The sequence below is a fragment of the Nylanderia fulva genome, unplaced genomic scaffold (assembly GCF_048542155.1).
Source record: "Nylanderia fulva isolate GAGA-0341 unplaced genomic scaffold, ASM4854215v1 Scaffold39, whole genome shotgun sequence".
In the NCBI taxonomy this organism is placed as follows: Eukaryota; Metazoa; Arthropoda; class Insecta; order Hymenoptera; family Formicidae; genus Nylanderia; species Nylanderia fulva.
In genome coordinates, this window is record NW_028190466.1 from 632496 (window position 1) to 654699 (window position 22204).

The 22204-nt window shown below is 30.6% G+C and overlaps 2 protein-coding genes across 11 annotated transcripts in view; one reads left to right on the forward strand and one right to left on the reverse strand.

The window, feature by feature from the left end:
* Positions 1-22204, reverse strand: part of LOC146721976 (uncharacterized) — a 53327-nt gene that overhangs the window by 11736 nt on the left and 19387 nt on the right. The window lies entirely within an intron of this gene.
* Positions 10174-17028, forward strand: LOC114932263 (uncharacterized). Of its 10 annotated transcripts, none has more exons than XM_085485728.1 (15): positions 10174-12733; positions 12845-12887; positions 13037-13094; positions 13208-13224; positions 13330-13444; positions 13554-13640; positions 13713-13829; positions 13959-14019; positions 14111-14174; positions 14292-14334; positions 14414-14522; positions 14681-14748; positions 15303-15523; positions 16177-16438; positions 16711-17028. In XM_085485728.1, the coding sequence occupies exons 5-10, from the start codon at positions 13352-13354 to the stop codon at positions 14329-14331; spliced, it is 462 nt and encodes a 153-aa protein (XP_085341854.1). In that variant the 5' UTR covers positions 10174-12733; positions 12845-12887; positions 13037-13094; positions 13208-13224; positions 13330-13351; the 3' UTR covers positions 14332-14334; positions 14414-14522; positions 14681-14748; positions 15303-15523; positions 16177-16438; positions 16711-17028. The 10 variants fall into 10 exon arrangements, with proteins under 10 accessions (XP_085341854.1, XP_085341855.1, XP_085341856.1 ...); XM_085485729.1 differs by having other exon boundaries at positions 14295-14334; XM_085485730.1 differs by having other exon boundaries at positions 14307-14334.

The following is a 22204-nucleotide window of genomic DNA, read 5'->3' on the forward strand; positions in this document are numbered from 1 at the left end:
TATTTCCTTTTAATAAGATTTTACAAAATACTTCATAAAATCAATGATTAAAATAAACTTTATAAATTTATACAAAATTTTTTCAGCAATAATATTATATTTATTAATATTAAAAAGGATTATTAACATTAAAGAAAATTGAAATATCAACACGAAACATTAAATAATTATGGTTGAAAGTTGTTTAAATAAAAAAATCTATATTAATAAAATTAAATATTAACCTGAGAATTATTTAAATTTGTGTGCTTGAGATAGTTTGATTGATTTATATGCTACATCTTGTTCACAATCAGAAATAATGTCCGTTTTTGTATCCCTTGTCACTCTTCATCTCGTATCAAAATGAGTAAAATATAAGTAAGTAATTGTACCGTTATAACAAAGGAATATGTATACTCTTATTAAGGAATGTACCCAGCTAACATCGATATATAATTGTTACATTGCTATAATAAAACGGAATATAACAGGTAATATAACGTGTACGTTACATGTAACATCCATGTTAGTTGTAATTTCCCACTCATAGATGTAACATTTTAATATAACATATATTACATTGTAGTTATATTGTAATTATATACCAAATAGCACATTGATGTATTGATAAGTCAGTGCTATCTTGGGATATAATGACAATATAACTACAATGTAATATATATAATATTAAAAATGTTACATCTATGAGTGGGAAATTACAACTAACATATACGTTACATGTAACATGCTTGAGTATATAACATTTATATACTGTGTTTGCTGGGTTTGGTTATTCTACGAACTCATGCATCCTTTTGTGCATAATATCAAAAAATATTTTATTATTTTGGTTTATTTTGTTACCTTTCTTAACTTAATTGTTTCTATTTCTTATTTTATTATCTATATTTTATTGATTATGTTGTTTATATCGTAGTTATTATATTTTTATTAAGATTTTTGAAATCTGTATATATTGACTAGAAATTTGAATTTAACTGACTAAAAGAGTGTAAGCAGATAATAATGAGTCAGTGATAACGAAATAAATTTTTTGCTGTAACTGAATAATTTTGTTGTGCACATGAATTTTGCTTGATAGGATATTAAGAGTTATTTGGAATTAAACCTCAATTCGAGACTTAAATATCATTCATATGTGCGGCTTCTAATCAATTAAAAAAAAAAAATTTACATTATAATTTTAAGCAGCACTTTATTTTAGACGTTTTGGAATTAACAACGCAATGGATCGAGAATAACGAAATAGGTCGTTATTTTCTTGCATTTAACGGCTCACATTACGTACTAAATAAAAGGCGACGGGACTCACTATAAATAAACACCCCGAATAATGAAAGGTGAGGGAGCTCGCTATAAATAAGCAGCCCGAATAGTGAGAAGCGAAGGGACTCACTATAAATAAGCACCCCAAATAGTGAAAGGCGAGGGAACTCACTATAAGTAAGCACCCCGAATAATAAGAGGCGACGGGATTCACTATAAATAAACACCCCGAATAGTGAAAGGCGAGGGGACTCACTATAAATAAGCAGCCCGAATAGTGAGAGGCGAAGGGATTCACTATAAATAAGCAGCTTTATATTTTAAGATATAAATTTACTTAAAAAACACAGTCTTTATGTACTTATATCTGATTTATATTCATAATAAAAGTTCAATAAATTAACTGGTTTTCAAACACAAATAAATAAAATTCATATTTCCTTTTTATATGTATATAAAAATATACGCTTCCAGCTTACAAATACATCTTTTTGTTGAATTTTTTTTTTATTTAATTAAAAACACTTTTCGATTAGAAACATTTTCTTCGTAAAATAGAAACTAATACAACACATTTTCTAATCATAATACTAATACGAATATAATATATTTGATAAATATTTGATAAGGAATTATTATTAATATGTTTGTGTCCATACACACACGAATACCCTATATCTTTTTATTACAGATAAAATAACACAAGTAAAATTTAATAATCAAATTTTACTAAAAATATTTTTTAATTTATCTTTAATATATGTTTTATCGATAAATATAATATAATATTTATAAGTCATATAATAAGTATAAGTAAATATAATAAATATAATAAATATAATAAATCATATAGTAGAATTTAAAAATAGTGAAAATATTCCAGGTGAACAAAGTTACTGGTCCACCCTGTATATAAGAATGAATATATTAATATTTTTATGAATATATTAATATATTTTGATAAAAAATTAATCTTAATTTATGTTAGTTTTTAGATATTATATATATGTTTCAAAGTTGACAGTGTTGGGTAGTATCCAGATACATATATATCTAGATACAGTATCTAGATACATTTTGTGTATCTGACAAGGAAACTAATGGAAGGAGACATACTTCACCTCTCACTATTCGGGGTGCTTATTTATAGTGAATCCCCTCGCCTCTCACTATTCGGGCTGCTTATTTATAGTGAGTTCTCTCGCCTTTCACTTTTCGGGGTGCTTATTTATAGCGAGTCCCCTCACCTTTCATTATTCGGGGTGTTTATTTATAGTGAGTCCCGTCGCCTTTCACTATTCGGGGTGCTTATTTATAGCGAGTCTTCGTCTCTCACTATTCAGGGTGCTTATTTATAGTGAGTTTTTTTGCCTCTTACTATTCGGGATGCTTATTTATAGTGAGAGATTTTTTTCTGATTTCTATTTTAAAAACCACCTTTTTGTCATAAGATGTAATCGCCTTATTGGATCCGTTATTTTTTTACACGTATATGTATCTGCACTATAAAAAATACTGTCCGTAGTATCAATAAATGAAGTTCATTAGCTTAAAATTAATTAATACAATGAACTTTTAATTGTTATTATGAATATAACATTGAATATTTTTCATTATCAATAATTGGATTCATTAATATGACAACTCACTTTTTATTAATATACTGTACTAAAATGTATTATAATTTAATGTAACATTTAATTAAACCAATGAAAATATTTATTTTCTTAATAAACGGGTTCAGTGGAATCTATAAACTTAGTCATTAAATGTGTATCATAAAATTTCATAGAAATGATAAAATACATTCATTATATTAACGTATTATTTTATTAATTGCTAAAGTTTGTTTATTTGCTTAATAACTAAATTTATTGAACTAATGTATCGAAATATCGAAGAGGAATTTATGATTTCTCCATTATATTAATGAACTTTCTTTATTAAACTATAAAACTGTCAGTTTTAACTTAATAATGCATATGTAAATATAATAAATTCATATCGTTACATTAACGTATTAACTTTACTAATTCATTTGGATATATAAAACATTGATATAATAAATTTAAATTGATATTATGAATTGTATACTGAATATTCTTCATTAATCAATGAAAAGATTTATTAATATCACGAATCATTATTTGTTAAAAAAAAGTACTTGAACGTTTTGTTTCTGCGACTTTCATTCGTTTCTCGTATCTATGACCACATTTTATATATGCGCCTAATAACTTGTAGGCTGCAATTGTGCTTATTGCATACTATTGATTTTTTCTTGTGTGAAATATTGTGAAATTCAGCTTCAGCGGAATTGTGGTAAGTAATATTCACAATAAGTAACTATATTTGCTAACTCTAACTTTACTATATATTTTATAACTATATTATTTGTGAGGCTATTTAATGAATTAAAATAAACAATGTTAATATAGGTTAAGAGTTTAGGACAGTTTGTGGAACGAATTGCTCCTATAAAACTCATATTGAAGCTTGCATCAAGGCCGTTTTATATCTAATTACGACTTGAAGAGAAGTAATATATATATATATATATAAATATATATATATATATATATATTGCAGGTAATTTAAAATATAATATATTCTTTTAAAATATTAAAATGTTATGTTATATTTGTAAAAGAGACTTTAAGTCTATATGTTTACTGATTTTACATTTTAAACGCACTCATAACTTAAAAACAAATTCAATATTTAGATGTTGTGAGTCCAATTGTCTCCAAATTTTTAAAAATTTAAGTAGCTTCAAAAAGCACATGATGCGTAAACATGTAAATGATAAAGATATTAGTAATGAATTTGAAAGTCAAGATTGTAACTTCGATAATACACAAAGTGATATACAAAATGATATACAAAATAACAGAGAATTTGATGCAAGTGCTAATCATTCTACCGCATCTTTAGTTTCTAATTATTCCGTTTATGATAATATTCCGTCATATGATAATATTAATGAAACGCGAACATCAGAAATTATTGAAATAGAGAATAGTTCAATTCCTGAATTTCAAATGGAAGAGTCTCTTAAAAAAATGATTAATTCTGTTACGGAATTTGTGCTTACTCTCCACAATAATAATAATTTTTCAAGGAAAGATGTTTTTAAAATACAGGAATACGCGAACAAATGTTTAATTGATCCATTATTGGATATTATGAAATCATTTGTCGATAATAAATTTCAAGCAAATAATTCTGTACATAACGAATTTTGTAGTCTGATATCAAATTGTAGAAATCCCTTCAAATTTTTAAATACTGAATATTTGTTGTATAAATGGTTAAAAAGTGAGAATTACATTGAAACTATACAAGAATTTACAATTGATAACACAATTAGTCCAATTCATCGGAACGGTAGTTTTACATATGGTGAAAAACAAATAAAGGGTGCTCTGATGCCCTTGAGATTTCAATTTAGAAAAATATTTGAAAAAGATGGACTTTTAAAGCGTACATTAAATAATATTGACTTTTTACAAAAATATCCAATATTCACAAATTTTGTGCAAGGCGAATTATGGAAAAAAAAAGCTAAATTATATCCTAATGAAATAATGATACCATACTTTTTGTATTTAGATGACTTTGAAATTAATAATCCTCTTGGATCTCACGCTAAGGTTCATTCAATTTGTAATGTTTACTATTCTTTCCCGTGTTTTCCGGTGGAAGAATCAAAATTGGAAAATGTATTTTTTGCTGCAACTATAAAATCTACTGATGTAAAAAATTATGGAAATGAAAAATGTTTTCAGTTTCTCATAAATGAATTAAAATATTTAGAAGTAAATGGTATAGACATTAAAATCGATGAAAACTCAATTGTACGCGTTCATTTTATCTTGGGTTTGGTGCTTGGAGATAATTTAGGATTAAATTCATTTTTAGATTTTAATAAATCGTTTTCAAGCAATTTCTTCTGTCGACTTTGTAAAGTAGAAAAAGTTGATTGTCAAAAACTAAACATTGAAAATAAGGAATTGATGCGAACAATTACAAATTACGATGATGACTTAAAGATAAATAATTCACAACGCACTGGAATTAAAAATAATTCTTTATTAAATGATATTCCATCATTTCATGTAGTCGAAAACTATTATATGGACGTTATGCATGATATTTTTGAAGGAGTCTGCCACTATAATGTATGTCATGCAATTACTTATTTTACAATAAAAATGAAATACTTTGATCTAAAAATTTTAAATTCAAGAAAACAAAATTTTGAATATGGATCAAAAGAAATTGAAAATATTTCAGGTGAAATTACACAATCACATGTAGAAAAAAAACATTTAAAAATGTCAGCTACAGAGATGATGACATTTATTATACATTTTCCTCTTATGGTTGGAGACTTAGTTCCACCTGATGATGAAGTCTGGAATTTTTTAATTAATTTTATTCAAATTATTGATATTATACTTTGCTTTGAAATTAACGAAATAAATATTCTTTTGTTAGAAAACAAAATTAAAAAGCATAATAGTGATTATATTAAATTATTTAATGATACGCTAAAGCCAAAGTTTCACAATTTAACTCATTATCCAACAATTATTCGTCAATGTGGACCTTTAAGGAAATTCTGGTGTTTTAAATATGAGGCAAAGCATCGGCAATTTAAAATGTACTCCTGTTGTATCACTTCTCGAAAAAACATTTGTCTTACATTAAGTAAAAAATACGAATTACAATTTGCATATCAATTAATGAAAATCGAAAATCCAGCAAGTCAAACTTTTAAATTCAATGATAAGTACAAAATATCGAGCAATTATCATTCTATTATTATTACAAAATTACAAAATGTTAATGAAGGAGATATAAAATTGTATTCTCGTATAGAGTTTAAGGGCGTTGAGTATAACAATAAAAACAACTATATAGCAACTTTTGGAAATGATGTTGAAATATATTTGATATTAGATATAATTTTATTTCGAAACGATGAAGTCTTATTTTTTTGTCAAAAGTTGCAAAGGATGCAATATAGACAACATTTTTTAGCGTATGAAATTGATGAAGCGATTTTAGGACAATTTTTTATAATATCTCCGAATGATATAATCGGACCTCCACTTACTTTAATAAAAACTGCTAAAGGTAAATCAATGATACGGATAAAAAAATATTATAAATCTATTATTATACCTACTTCTATGTAAGAATTAAAAGTTGTAAATTCAATAATGAATTGATAGTATATTATACGATTTTTGTACAATTTCTGTTTCGAACGAATAATGTCATATAATAATGTCAATAAAATAACAGACTAAACTATATATTTGGTTAAATTTCATGAAATTTTTCATTAAATCTATTAGTACATATTCGTACCCTAATAATGAAACTAACAGAAAATTAACATATTTAAACACTATTACTAATAATTTCCTTAAAAAAATGATAATTTAATACTAACTAGAGCAGATAAGGGTAACATAACTGTAACATTAGATAGAGATAAATATATTGAGAGAGTTGAAGACATTTTGAGTGATAATGAAACTTATTTAGTTTTAAATAAGGATCCGATTAAAAAATTAATTTCGAACCTACATGACTTACTTATGAGATGGAAAAATAACAATTACATTTCGGTGCAGACATATCGATCTTTGTCTTTCAGTGAGGGAACATTACCGAGAGCTTACCAAACGGTTTACCAAAAATTCACAAAGAAAATTGTCCGTTTAGACTAATTGTATCCTCTATAAATACTCCTTTATATCAATTAGCATTACATTTACACCAAATTATGAATAATTATTTCCCGGTCTGTAATAGCCACATAGAAAATAGTTTCGATATGGTTAACAAAATATCTGATGTTTACATCCAAGATGACTACAAATTTTTATCTCTTGGCGTTATCTCACTTTTCACTAACATACCTATCGATTTGGCTCTCGAGAGTGTTTCCAGCAGATGACAATATATTGAGAATAATTGCAATCTTCCTAAGTCTGAATTTTTAATTGGAGTAAGCCTCGTATTAAATTCTACGTTTTTTACATTCAACAATGTTTTTTATCGACAGTCCTTCGGCACACCAATGGGTTCTCCTTTATCTTCTATCATAGCGGATATAGTACTACAGGACTTGGAAAATAAAGCTCTACAACTACTAAAGTTTAGTCCGCCTATATATTTTCGATACGTTGATGATATAATAATGGCTGCTCCGTCGGATTCTATAGTTTCTATATATATATATATATATATATATATATATATATATATATATATATATAAATTGAAAAGAATTTACAGAAGAAAGAGATAAGAATGTTATCTTTTTAATTAATAATAATTTTTTATAGAAAAATTTTAATTACATACTTAAAGTTATAATTTTTTTCACTACCAAGAAGAGGCCACGTGATGTTGCTCTCGGATTTAGATCAACTTTTTACCATTTGTAAGAAGGGGGGAGGTATCCTGAGTACACTTAAAATATTATATGAAAATATTATATGAAAAATACGAGTATAAAATCGTACTGTTTGGTATGTTGTGTAAGAATGTTAGGAGCTCCTCTATGCAAAAGCACAAGGGCGACAAATCATTCGTTGAGATGTAGGATCTTTTAAGTGATTTTAAGGGTTGTTTTTCGAGTATAAGGGTGTCTTCCGATGCATGTATCGAATCGTACTGTTTTGTATGTTGTGTAAGAATGTTAGGAGCTCCTCTATGCAAAAGCACAAGGGCGACAAATCATTCGTTGAGATGTAGGATCTTTTAAGTGATTTTAAGGGTTGTTTTTCGAGAATAAGGGTGTCTTCCGACGCATGTATCAAATCGTACTTTCTTGTGTGTTGTGTAAGGATTTTAGGAGTTCCTTTATGTAACAGCACAAGAGCGACAACTCATTTGTTGAGGTGCAAGAATATTTTATTTGATTTTAGGGGTGGTTTTTCGAGTATAAGGGTGTCTTCCGACGCGTGTATTGCATTAATCGTTTCTGTACTTTGTTTTTGGCCCTCAGAACTTGCTCTATGCAAAAGGGTAATGGCAACAAACCCGTTTTTAGAAAATCGCTTCTGGAACGTTCCAAACTTCAACCAGCTACAAAAAATAATGACCACAGTGAAAAAGTCTTGTATTTTTGCATCCCATTCTTACCGGCGCTTAGTGAACAATATAGAAACATCATTAAAGACATGAATGTTAAACTCTCATTTTACAGTCTTAACAAATTGAATAAATACATAAAAGTACACAAAGATCCTATTCCTAAGTGTTCAAACACCAATGTGATATATAAAATAGATTGTAAAGAGTGTAATGCGTCATATGTTGGTCAGACTAGTAGGAAATTATCCACTAGAATATCTGAACATCGATCTAATATACACAGGAATGTAAAAAAATCTGTAATCACTGACCATAGTTTAAAATATAATCATGAATTTTGTTGGGACGATGTAAAAATACTTGATAAAGAATCACTTTATAACAAAAGATTGATTTCAGAAATGATATTTATAAAAAGACAAAATAATAGTCTCAATTTAAAAACAGACATAATGGCTTGCCAATAATTTATGACGATATTATACATAGACTACCTAAGATTTAAAGTTTTAAAAAAACATAAACAACGAACTATTTTTCTCACTTTGCCGTCGTCTTTTGAGAGTCGAAATATTCTCGCGTTGTCCAAAGACTGTCGAAATATTCTCGCGTTGTCCAGAGACTGTCGAAATATTCTCGCGTTGTCCGAAGACTGACGAGTCAATCCTTGCATTGCCCAAAAGGCGGTCGAGGCTTTCTATAATTTTCAGTGTTTTAATCGCATTCGAAAATTTTCTTTGTTACGGTCACGAAAAGTGCCGGTTAGACGCCATTGGTATCAAATGCGTCGTTCGCGCTAAAAAGCAGTCGCCATTTTTATTTTTCTTAGTGCCTTTGTTTACCGAGCTCACGAGTCGCGAGATCCCCGCGCTTTCAAGATGTCTACAGACACATCGATGGAACTCGTCAAGGCGAAATTAAGTGATTTATCTCTTCCTCTCTTACGAGCTGAAGGAAGAAAATACGGCATCATCCTACCAAGTCAAGATAAGGATAGATGGATAGATGAGATCTTAGATCACATAATTAGACAAGAAAAGCTGCAATTAGAAAAAAATTCTGGGCAAACAGAGACGACAATGGAGGAACAAAACCCATCACATTCCGATGTATCAGGTAATTTGAAAGAAAATCATCCTAGTTCTAATCTGTCTTTTAAAATTGACACCCGCGAATCCAGGCATCCCAACAAAGAGAGTTCTCTCATTAAAACATCCACTATCTTACAGCTTGTGAGGATGTTTGTTTTTCTGAGGAGAGGACTCTTTGTTGGAATGCCTGAATTCGCGGGTGTCAGGAAAGCCGCGGGAGAGGCGAACAAAGGGGTCTTGCTCATGAGATGGTTGTAATAATTGTCACACCACGTTTAACTGAACTAATCTTTATTCACGCGCATGGCACATACAAAATACCATGTTCCCGCCGTGTGACTCGATATTATAACTTGACGTATGCCATACAAGTTGTTGCGACGTAGTTGTACGTCGTGCGCTCGACCACACTCCTTCGCTGTGCTTTAGATAATGATGTCTCGATCTTGGTCGTCTTTTTGAGAGTTTAGAACCATTCGTTATAGCAAGCTTGAGCAATCAACATCTGAAAGCCTTCAAGTCAAAAATTTCATCTCACTTGATTTAACTGTAAGTCTATTTTTTACTTTTATTTATCTGTGTTTGGGAAACTCTCTGACGTTTGGATTCTCGCGTCTTATTCGCCTCCGCGAATGACGCGTAGCGCGCCGGAAGAAGAGGCGCTACGAGAGGCCGTTAGTGCCTAGGACGAACGCGTGAGGCGCTAGCCTCTTCCTTCGTCGTCCCGCCAAGCCGAGTCGGCTTCTGTTCGCGATCCTCTCTTGAAAAAAAAAGAAAACGTGATCGTAGCTTAGGAATCTTTGTTTTGGTCGATTCTCTACTGTCCGTTGAGACGCTTCTGTTCAGTAATAAAAAGGTTTCCGTTCTGTTCAGACGTTAAGAAGAGATTGATTTGAATATATAATCTTTTTGGATAACTACGAGCTTGGACGCTTTGGAACATTTTAGATTAACCATGAGACGGGAAATAACCCTTGGTTTGGAGGACAAATTCCTTTGAGTTCGTCTGATGAGGAAAGAAAAAGAGCAGTTTGTATTCTTATTTAAAAGGATTAGGATTCGACAAGGTAACAAATCTTTAAAGACTGGCCTAGCCAGGATTCTTTCAAGACTGGCCTAGCCAGGATACTATTAAGACTGGCCTAGCCAGGTTTCTATTAAGACTGGCCTAGCCAGGATACTATCAAGACTGGCCTAGCCAGGATACTATCAAGACTGGCCTAGCCAGGATACTATCAAGACTGGCCTAGCCAGGATACTATCAAGACTGGCCTAGCCAAGATTCTATTAAGACTGGCCTAGCCAGGTTTCTATTAAGACTGGCCTAGCCAGGATTCTAAAGAAGTGGGCTTTTCCCTGTATTCATGATTTTATTAATTTGATTATGAATCTTAAGACTGACCTAGCCAGGATATTAAAGTCATTTATATCTGTTTAACGTATTGAGTCTATTCGCTGCTACGATACTTTTTGTCTGATTTAACTTACTGAGTTTATTTATTGCTGCGATACTTATGGTTGTTTAACGTACTAAGTTTATATTTTTTATAAAATACTAACGTCACTTATGATTGTTAAGCGCACAAAGATTATATGTTTATAAGATACTAATGTCAATTATATTGATTGAACGTAATAAGTCTATATGCTTGAAAGATACCAAAGTCATATGTATCTGTTAAATTTACTAAGTCTATTTACTTCTCAAATATTAAAGTTATTTACATTTGAATTATCTTATTGAGTCTATATGTCTGAAATATACTACAGTCATTCACATTTGAGTTAATTTACTAAGTCTATTTACTTCTCAAATATTAAAGTCATTTACATTTGAATTATCTTATTGAGTCTATATGTCTGAAATATACTACAGTCATTCACATTCGAGTTACTTTACTGAGTCTATACGTTTCTAGAATATTAAAGTCATTTTTATTTGAGTTATTTTAATTGATTTATATGTGTTTAATACTTATGTTTGATTTGACGTCTTGATTTATATGTGTTTAATACTTATGTTTGATTTGATGTCTTGATTTATATGTTTAATACTTATGTTTGATTTGATGTCATGATTTATATGTGTCTAATCCTTATGTTTTATTTGACGTCATAAAATTATCATATCTTCAAGACATTTATGTTTGACTGATTTAAATGAATTTCTATATACCGTTCAGATATTTTGTTTTCTACATTTAACGGTGACTTATGATTTGGATATAATATCCATTATATTCCTTAATCGTTAATATATATATATACATGTGAAGATTTGATCATAATGAGTAAAGTAAATTGTATGCCTTTCTCACAATAAATTTCTGTTATTATATTTTATAAAAGTCCACCAACTCCCTAAGTATATCCGGAACAATCTGCATTATTAATTTTCGTACATAATAATTTTATAGACATATTAACAATGGCAGTTATCGAAATTCGCAACCGACTTCCTAACAGAACAATTAGAGAGAGATTCGTTTCGCGACAATCACATATAATGACGTTTTGAAGAATATATATATATATATATATATATATATATATATATATATTACAACAGATATTTATACAACATTAAAGATTTGATACTCTAAACTATTTCTAAAATGAGTTTTCTTCTGAAAAGATGTTTTTAATTCAAAAGAATTATTTATAATTTATAATTCTTTTATAAAAATGTCTTATTAATAATTATATGTAAAAATATGTATAATCAGAACGTGAACTTGTTTTGAAAGAATGGTTTTAGTAATTGTAATGATTTGTCTAAACAAGAATCAGTCGAGAATGAAATTGATATTAGAGGTATATAAAGATAGCATTTTATAAAGTCAACTATTTTTTATATCAATTTTAATATATTTAAGTTTTTATTTTCATATATAAAACTAAATATTTAGTATTTCGATTATTCGAGAATTAATTCAAGCACTTATAAGTAGGTAAAAAATTATTTTGTGGGCATAAAACGTTGTTATTAAGTTATATAACAGTACTAAGTATGAAGTAATAATTTTGTTAATTGATAATTATAAAATTATTTGAAACGTATGCTATATTACATTATAATATTAATAATGGATAATGATTGTAGAACTTCCAAAATCAAAGAGGGACGTTTGAATTAACGCTCTATTATTATAATTTTGATAAAAATAAACTGGTTGGGAAAAATCTATAAATAATTAGTGTCTCGTGCTCTGCGAGATCGCGGCAAGCGAAAATCCAATTATTTTAAATATATTGTAAGTAATTATTATTCTTATTTAGTTTGAAATTGTCATTTGTATTCAAAATTAGTAAAATATCTAATTAACGATAAACATTTTAATCATTTTTTACATCAAAATTGAAAGATGAAATAAATGCAGATCACAAAGACAAATTAACAAAAAAGAAGTAAGTACTAAATAAACTTCGTGAGTATGTAGGCAATCGGATCGCATTTAACAATATTTATTTAAAATATTTTTGTACACCGCGATAATCTCAAATATCAACGATTAGACATAATTATATTAATTATTAATATTTTAATAATTTTTTAGAGATAATAGAGAAAAAATTGAGGGACTTCCTCATATTACTGTAACAGGGCTGTTAGATGTAAGTAATAATAAATATAATAAAAATTTTGCATGCCCAGGTCGGGAATAATTCTAATTTTATTCAATTTTTATTTTCATGTACTGAATAATATAATCGATACTGGCTCAAAGGATAACAGTTCCAGTTTGTAAGTATTCACATTAATTGTAAAATGATCACATGATCAAATAAAAATTATATTCTCTTTGCAAAAATTTATAAAAATTTTTAATTTATTTTAATAATTTTTCAGACCATCTAGAAGTCCAAAAATAATGAGGGACGGCTTAAGGTCATTGTACCAACTTGAAGTGAATATGCCACCCTTCACAAACATAACTGAATGTTCATCTATGACTAATTTAAAGGTGATTCATTTATTTAAATATAACTTAGTTGTAGCTTAAATATATGATTAAATATATCAAAAAGATATAATAAATGATTAAAAAATTATATATTTACAACGATAAATAGATTTGTAAGGCATTGCTGAATCACCAGACCATATATAAAGAGATAAAAAACATAGTAAAGAAAAAGAGTCCTTGCAAAGTAATAATAGTAAGTATTACCTGTTAATTTATAATTATAATTAATAATTATAAAATTATTAATAATGGATAATAATTGCAGAATTTAGAAAATAAAATGAATAAATCCTTCAAACTAACCATATTTTACTATAACTTGGAGAAACACATTTTAAAAGACCATAATATTTTAAAAGATTTGACCATTTTCATATGCGAGGTAAAATCGAGAAATAATCAAAAAATATCGAATATATCGTAAATAACCTTTTTTATTTAGCATTAAATTAAAATTTGTATTCAAAACTAGATTATCTAATTAATAATAAACATTTAAATCATTTTTTAGAACCACATTGGAAACGGACCTTCAGAACAATTGGAAACAAGCAGAAAGAGACTAATTTATAGTAAGTACTATAATAAATAAACTTCGTGAGTGAATGTGGGCAACCGGGTCGCGTTTAATAATTATTTATTTATATTTTAATAATTTTTCAGAGAAACTTCCAAGAAAATCGTGGAGGAACCATGTCCACAGATTATTGTCACCAAGGTGTCACATGTAAGTAATAAATAAGTAATAAATATAACAAAAACTTTGCATGTCCAAGTCGGGAATTAATTTTAATTTAATCTTATTTTTATTTTTATTTTTATTTTGAGAAAAATATATCATTAGCAGAAATATCAGCAGAAATATCAAATACAGAAAATTGTAATTTGTAGGTATTCAAATTTATTTAATAATTTTCATATAATATTTTATTCAAAACATTTAAATTTATTTTAATAATTTGTCAGACAACTGTTATAAACTAAAGACGTATCAGAAATTAGAAATGGTTGCAATGCAAAAATTGAATTAATACCATCATTGTCTCACATTTCATCATGGACAATGAGTGAAATGGTAAGTAATCCATTTATTTAAATATAACTTTATTGTAGATTAAATATATGGAAAATTAATAATTAAAAATATATATTAAATATATATTAAAAATGTATTAAATATACAGGATCCCTCATTTATATTTATTTCTTAATATAAATTTTCTATTTTTAAAGTAATAATTCTCTCAAAAAATGTACGTCACCAAGTGCTGAGAAAAAGGAAGTCAAAAGAGCGAAACTTTGTAAGTATTCAAATTCAATTTTAAAATATGTTCGCCCGTTAGTTGGCGCGTAACAAACTTTCTCTTCTCTTCTCTTTCGAATCTTACTCTCTTTTTCATGTTTGCTCTCGCCAGCTAAAACAATTTGTAGATTATATTCTGAGATCATTTACAAACTAGGCATGCGTATTGCAATTTTTTTTACTGTTAATGTATGTGGAACAATAAAATATAATAATTCACAAACAAATTATAAAAAAATCATTAACTGATTTAGAATTCAACGCTATAAAGAAAATTATCAACGAAATTAATGATAAGATTTATTTAGATGATTTCAGCTTTTGGTAGACTATAAATGTTATCGTTTAAATTTTAAATCGTCAAGCATATTCTTCTCTTTTTACTTATATATTTATTATTTTATCACTGTTTTTTAGCAAATACAGTTTTTGTATAACATATACAAGTTTCCTCTAAATCTTTTATAATTTAACGTTCGCTATTAATGCTGAAAAATAAACACTAACAATTTTTTTAAATCGTTCGATTACATTTCAATATTCGTTTTGTAGGCGATACCACGGGTAGAATTTTCTTACAGCAATAGAGTATGCAGAAAATTATTTGGATGGATAAACCATATGTATATCAGTCAAGCCGACAATGTGGCTTTACATGATGACAGCGTTTATGTTCACATTCAGTGGTCGAACAAGATATTTTTAGGCATATAACGTGTCGGATCGATCACGAATATTTGAAAGAAACCTGCCTCAAGTTGCACGATAATAAGGTGATAAAGTGCACATAAAAATTACTATGCACTTTTTTTAAAGGAGAGGAAGCGGAAAAAAGAGAAAAATGCCGTTATTAAAGTATCGAAATAATAGTTTAATAACAGCGTGAGATCAAATTCAAATTCAATTATAAATTTTTAATTTTGCATACAAATATTAAACTTGATTACATTGATAACTTGTACGAGAGATATTCATGCATATGATTATCTTATCTGCATTATATTTACAACAGTGCAACTATAATGTAAGAAATAAATGCTTATTAATGGAAAATAAGCAGCAGATAAGAAATTGTTATCAAGATAATTATTAAGTTAAATATTTGCATGTTTCAGTAAATTTAATAAATATATTCTCTCGCGCCACACATTATCCTTTCGCATTTACATTCTTTATCGTTCCACCAAAACTTATTCATTAGAAGCAATAAATTAAATAAAGCACACAAAAATTCATAAAAAAGCGAATTGATATCTCAAATTTTTTACTGAACTGAATAAGCAAGCAATAATTTTCTTTACCCGTATTTTTCGAAACTTTTTCTTCCACGTCGCTAAAATTGTGTTGATACTCAGAATAGCATTTTCATAAGCCAATAGATTATTTGTCATTTCTCAATTATGGTCCAAAAGAGAATATCTTGCAGATAATAGTCGGATTTTTATCGATGGAACGACGTTGCTGGACGTGTGATGTTTTATTTCTTATCATCTTGGCGCGGACGTAAATTACTGCTTGTCCTTGGCGTGATAGACAAATTTATCTATTCCTTTATGGTCCTGATCATTGGATAATGGAGACTTGGAAATTTGCTTTGTATACACATTGGATGAATTTTCCGTGTAACATAGAATCCTGAAGATGATGATTCTAGATGTCATTTATCTCAGCACGAAGCCATCTAATGAGTGAGAGCCACATTAGTTCTTGACAAAATTATCCGCTCGAAGAAAATATAATTATGTCCACTTTCTTCAAAAAAATTTGCGAACGACGCAAATTTTTAAGATTTTCTAGATTCTTACGTTATTTAATTTAAATAAGATAAGCTGCATATTTATTATGAAATTTTGTTGCTTTATCTTGATTGTAAACGTTGACAAAATATATTAAATTCTTTAATTTTTTATGCAATTTAATAACTGCATTTGACGAGTAACGTTTCTTCTTTTTTTTGCAGGAGTCGTGCTTGGATTTTATATCTTCAGCCACTCGTCCTATTTGATTTTCTTTGTAAACGCCATGTTGCTTGAGCTAGCCATTTTGTACTCGTATGATTTAAGTAGCAAACATCACCATGACAGCAACAGATGTTCTCCGGCATCAATTCTTCTTCTTCTTATTTTTTTTGTTGACAAGGAACAGATGAATAGTTAAGAACTGATCATACTGCCAGAGTACCTTCAAATAATATTATATAAGAAGGCTTGATATATAATTTTAGAGGAAACACTGCAAGCTTCTTCTTGTATATCGAATAAAAAGATTATCATCAGTCTTCTTCGTCTTCTTCTTCTTTTTTTGTTGACAAAAAACAGATTCAGGAAAAGAAAAAACCCATTTCAGATGTAGACTTTATTGATCTTGGAATGGGGTGACAGACTTCAGTAACTTCCAATCGAAGAAATTCCAATCGACTTTCTTTGTGTTAAGTCAATTTGGCGAATGATTTGTTGAATTAAGTCGATCATCCATTTCACGAATCCTTATCGCAATTTGTAGTTTATAACATGTATTCTGAGAGATACGCGCGATTGAAAGGAGAATTTTCTTTTTTCAAAATCGATAACGGTTACTCTTAATTAATTTATCTTATTCTCATTGCGTCTATTAAAATTATAAAATTACTTGCTTTTTTAAAACGCTTTTCTCAGATATTATATATATATATATATATATATATATATATATATGTGTGTGTGTGTGTGTGTGTGGTTGTACACATACATATATAATGTATGTGTATTTATATTCGCTCTTTTTTTTAATAAAAAAATATTAATAGAAACACAAAAGGATGAAACGTAATGGAATTGGAAACTTTGTTCCAATGTTCATCGGGGTGAATATATAATGAGTAAATTGATAGGAATGAGGAAATATTTATCGTAGCAATCAAAACAATATTTGCGGATCGACAAGAACTGTTTTACGTAGATAAGTGATACAGTTTTGTGTGTATTTTTGTCAAAAAATAAAAAATATTAAATCTTCATATTCTAAAATATATTATATGACCACCGTATGAGAAGAGATATTTATATAGTATGCATGACAAATAATTAATATATGATCATTCTGCAGATGTTGCTGTTTATGTTTAGAACTCGTGGTACCTCCTGTACCTCCTGTACATTGTTAGATCCATGACTTCCAAACTTGCAGTCATAAAAAAACAAAGTATACTTAAAAATATTTGTTACGTTTAATTTTGCAGCAATAATTTTAAACTGATTTCATCACATATAAATAGATTAATATACAGATATAATTTCTATCTTTGATATAAATGTGCAAAAAAATATGCTTGACAATTTTTTCCTCAAAATTCGAATCTATCATAATCGATTTAAATAAAACACAGATTGTGTTTAAAGACACAGATTACCGTGCTTTTATCATATAAGTGAATTCTGATTTTTCTAATATGTTTGAAACGTTTTTGTAAAATTATTTCTTTTTATAAATTAAATATATAACCAAAGTTAAGATTCCTGATTCAGCCGACTTCCGGCCCAATATTTTTCTCATTTATTTATTTACAGTGGGATTAAAATAAGGAATAAGGGGAATTTTGTGATCTCAATTGATAGATAGAATTCCCAGTTTCTTTATTTTTTGCAGTAACATCGCGTTGGCTCGTTTAGCCAATATATATATTTATATTTATTTTTGATTTATTTATTATTTTGATTTATTTATTTACCCTAGAACAACTGAAAAAGCTGGCAAAAGCGAGAGAAGTCAGATTAGAGTCTACATATCAAGTAAATCTAAATGTAAATAAAAATTTAATAAGTATATTTATTGTATATATATATATTGTGACGTGACATTTTGTACTGTCCGTCACAAGGGCCGAAGGCCCGGCCGAGAAGGCGGGAAATTCGGGAACCTTTGCTCTCTCGCCAATCTTTGAGAGAGAGAGAGAGAGCACCCGAAAAACCATTTTTGCGTTTACTACCGCGTCGGAGGATGCGCTTCGCGCATCCGTTTCGCGAATTACTTTTTGTATGATTTTTGTTTGAGCGATTTTTGGCGTTTTCGGCGAGCAATTTTGTCTAGGGTGCGTGTCTCAACCGAAGAAACCAATAGAGAGAAAGGGTGAGAGGACGGAGAGGACGAATAGAACGATTGAGGACCGAGCAGAAGCCACCAAGTCCGGATCACGCCCGGTAAATATCATTTTCACCTAGATTTTCTGGATTGCTCCTCCCGTTAAGAACCTGTGTACCGCCGTAAAATGTTCCTTCTTCCGCAGAGATTCCGGCCAGAGACGGGGATGGCCACTCTCTCGCGAGAGGCGAGAGAGCCCCGGAAACGAAAGGCGCGGGAGATACCCTTGCCTCGAGCCCCGCAGATCCGGATACACAGAAATCCCACCATCGATCAAACAATCGATCTGGCGGAATTTTTGAGAGGAATCGCAAAGAGGTGCACTCGTAGGAGTCTTCCCGACGGCCCATAAAGAGGAATAACGGAACCCGAAGCGGAAACACCGAGGAACGGCGAGGGAAAATTTACATCAAGAAAATTCGCAGGGCCCCGCGGGGTACCCGGCGGCCCTGCCAGGATAAGGAGCGCCACGGGTGGAAAATGCCAAATTTAGTATCGGCGTGATCCCGGCAGGCCTCTTGCTCGTCACTGTCTGGCGGAGCGTCGACGAGAGCGGAGGTTCCTGCTTTGGATGCCGAAGCCTCGAAGGACCCACCGATACCGGTGAGACGAACGGCCCTATTTACTTTGTAAAGCCGCTAACTTCTTTCTTTTTTGTGAGTACCGTATTCGGGAGAGAAGCGTGTCACGGCCGCGGCCGGTTAATAGATTCACCGGTAATTTCGTGATTTTGAGAGTTTGATTTAGAGTTTCGTTCCGCGTAGAGTTTATCCCGGCGCCCGGCCGACCGCGTGCTCTCTCCCGCGCGTATATTAAGAGAGGCTCTCTCTCCCGCGGATACGCCGACAGTCGCCGCGATTTTTGTCACGTTAATGTAAAAATTAAGGTATCGTCTTGTAATTACTGTACCGTTCTCGTCTGTTAGAGCTTCTAGATCGGGGAATAGAAAATTATTTAGAGTCACGCATCCGAAATAGCGTATTCTCTCTCGCGCATATCCTTATCCGTGCCGTCTTCGGATTCTTTGTGAAATATTGCGAGGGACGACCGGCGTGAGCGATCTCAAAGGAAGTCGCGCGGGAACCTACTCGAGTTTACGGAAATTTTGTATTGCCTAAAACCATCGGAATTAATTACGTCGCACGGACCTTATTAAGTCTCGTGCGTTAATAATTATTCGACACGTAGGCGTGCGAATTTACTTCCGGGTCCCGCGTGTCGTCCGATATCATCGCGTCGGGTCGTCTCAAAGGCGTGGAACAATAACAACGCGCCGCGTCTCGGCCGTACATACGCCGTATTGTATTTTTCGAATCACATTTCGGCCTCGTTTATCTGTACTTCGGCGTTATTAAAGCGGAGATATCTCCGGAATCTATCGAACGAATATTACTTTTCGTTCTTGACCTAACATTGTACTCAAGATCTCATACAATTATTTTTCTGTCTATCTTCGTTCATCATTGTCTAAATATATTTAATGTTTGTTATATTTGAGCGATTTCAAATAGCCTCTCTCGAATTCCGTTCTCTCTCCCGTCCGAACTCCCCCCTCTACCCCCTGACTGATCTGAGCGAGTCGATTATCGCCGTCGCGGAAATTTTCGGGATACTTTACTGATTATAAAGGTCATTTGTCGATTTGGAAATTTCAGAGTGGCGCGAATCTCGCGCCTGGCGCCCAACAAACATATTTTTTTGTGTTTACGCGAATTTCCCGCTTTCCGCGCCGAAGGTGTGCCGTCGGCCACTTACATCGGCCCTATTTCCCGGATCCTTTTCGATCCGACGGACAATATAAAATCAACGGTTACAATATATATTGTTATATCCCCCAAAGATATACAATAGATATAACTATTAAAAGTTAACTAATATTAAGAAATGGGTACTCGTATTGCATCCGCAATTACGACAGACACTGACCGCGTTAAAAAACGCATACAATGCGAGGTATACGCGGAATCAGAATTACGACAGATAATGACCGCGTTAAAAAACGCATACGATGCGAGGTATACGCGAAATCAGAATTACGACAGATAATGACCGCGTTAAAAACGCATACAATGCGAGATATACGCGGAACAGAAATTGGTCAACGTGCAAGCAAAGCAGAAGGACTTTGAATCTGCTTCGCTTGCACCTAGATTCTCGACCGGGGAAACCTGTTGCCAGGCACCCCTTCCGATCGGGAAAACTCCAAAAAACAACGATATAAAAAGAGAGTAGAGACGCGACAGCTCGCTCAGTCGCAGACACAAATAATCGCTCTAACCACGAGCTCGCTAACCGCGCGCGCACTTAGCATCGACTCGCAGTTGTGCGCGATACGCGGAGTAATAGAAAGTCAGTGCCGCACGCACGATAAAGCTTCAGTGTATTAATAGTGAAATAAAATAAAGACCAAGTGGTTGAAGTTGAATAAAGAATTTTAATACAAAAAGTGTAGTGCATTTTCTACAAACACCCGACAAGTCCTGACGCCCCGGATTCCCATCCCAATTTGGCGCGACCCTTAAGTGTCTCTCCCGAGGCACACAACAATATATATACTTATAATATAACATTATATGTATACTTATAAAGAACAACTAAAAAAGCTGGCAAAAGCGAGAGAAGTCAGATTAGAGTCTACATATCAAGTAAATCTAAATGTAAATAAAAATTTAATAAGTATATTTATTGTATATATATATATATATATATATACACTTATAATATAACATTATATGTATACTTATAAAGAACAACTAAAAAAGCTGGCAAAAGCGAGAGAAGTCAGATTAGAGTCTACATATCAAGTAAATCTAAATGTAAATAAAAATTTAATAAGTATATTTATTGTATATATAGATATATATACTTATCATATAATATAACATTATATGTATACTTATAAAGAACAACTAAAAAAGCTGGCAAAAGCGAAAGAAGTCAGATTAGAGTCTACATATCAAGTAAATCTAAATGTAAATAAAAATTTAATAAGTATATTTATTGTATATATATATATATATATACACTTATAATATAACATTATATGAAAATCTCTCCTCCAATTTTAAAGTCGACCAGACTGGCAATAATTTATTTAAAAAATTAGTTAAATTACAACGTTTCGGCTGTCATTGCAGCCCTTTTCAAGTAATCAGATTAATACAATAAATCAAATTTACAGCAAACCCCCGACAAAATTAACCATTGTTTTGATGAACAATGTATAACTGACAGAAGTGAGCACGAAAAAATAGATGTTGACTGTTAACAGGAAACTTAGTCACTTAGTGACTATTAAATTTTTATTTACATTTAGATTTACTTGATATGTAGACTCT

Bases quoted from the DNA above. Each gene is read 5' to 3' on its own strand.
- LOC114932263 (XM_085485725.1), top strand. From the start codon at position 13,352: ATGAGGGACGGCTTAAGGTCATTGTACCAACTTGAAGTGAATATGCCA. The intron at 13,641-13,712 runs GTAAGTATTACC...TAATAATTGCAG, and splicing joins GTCCTTGCAAAGTAATAATA to AATTTAGAAAATAAAATGAA. The intron at 13,830-13,958 runs GTAAAATCGAGA...ATCATTTTTTAG, and splicing joins TGACCATTTTCATATGCGAG to AACCACATTGGAAACGGACC.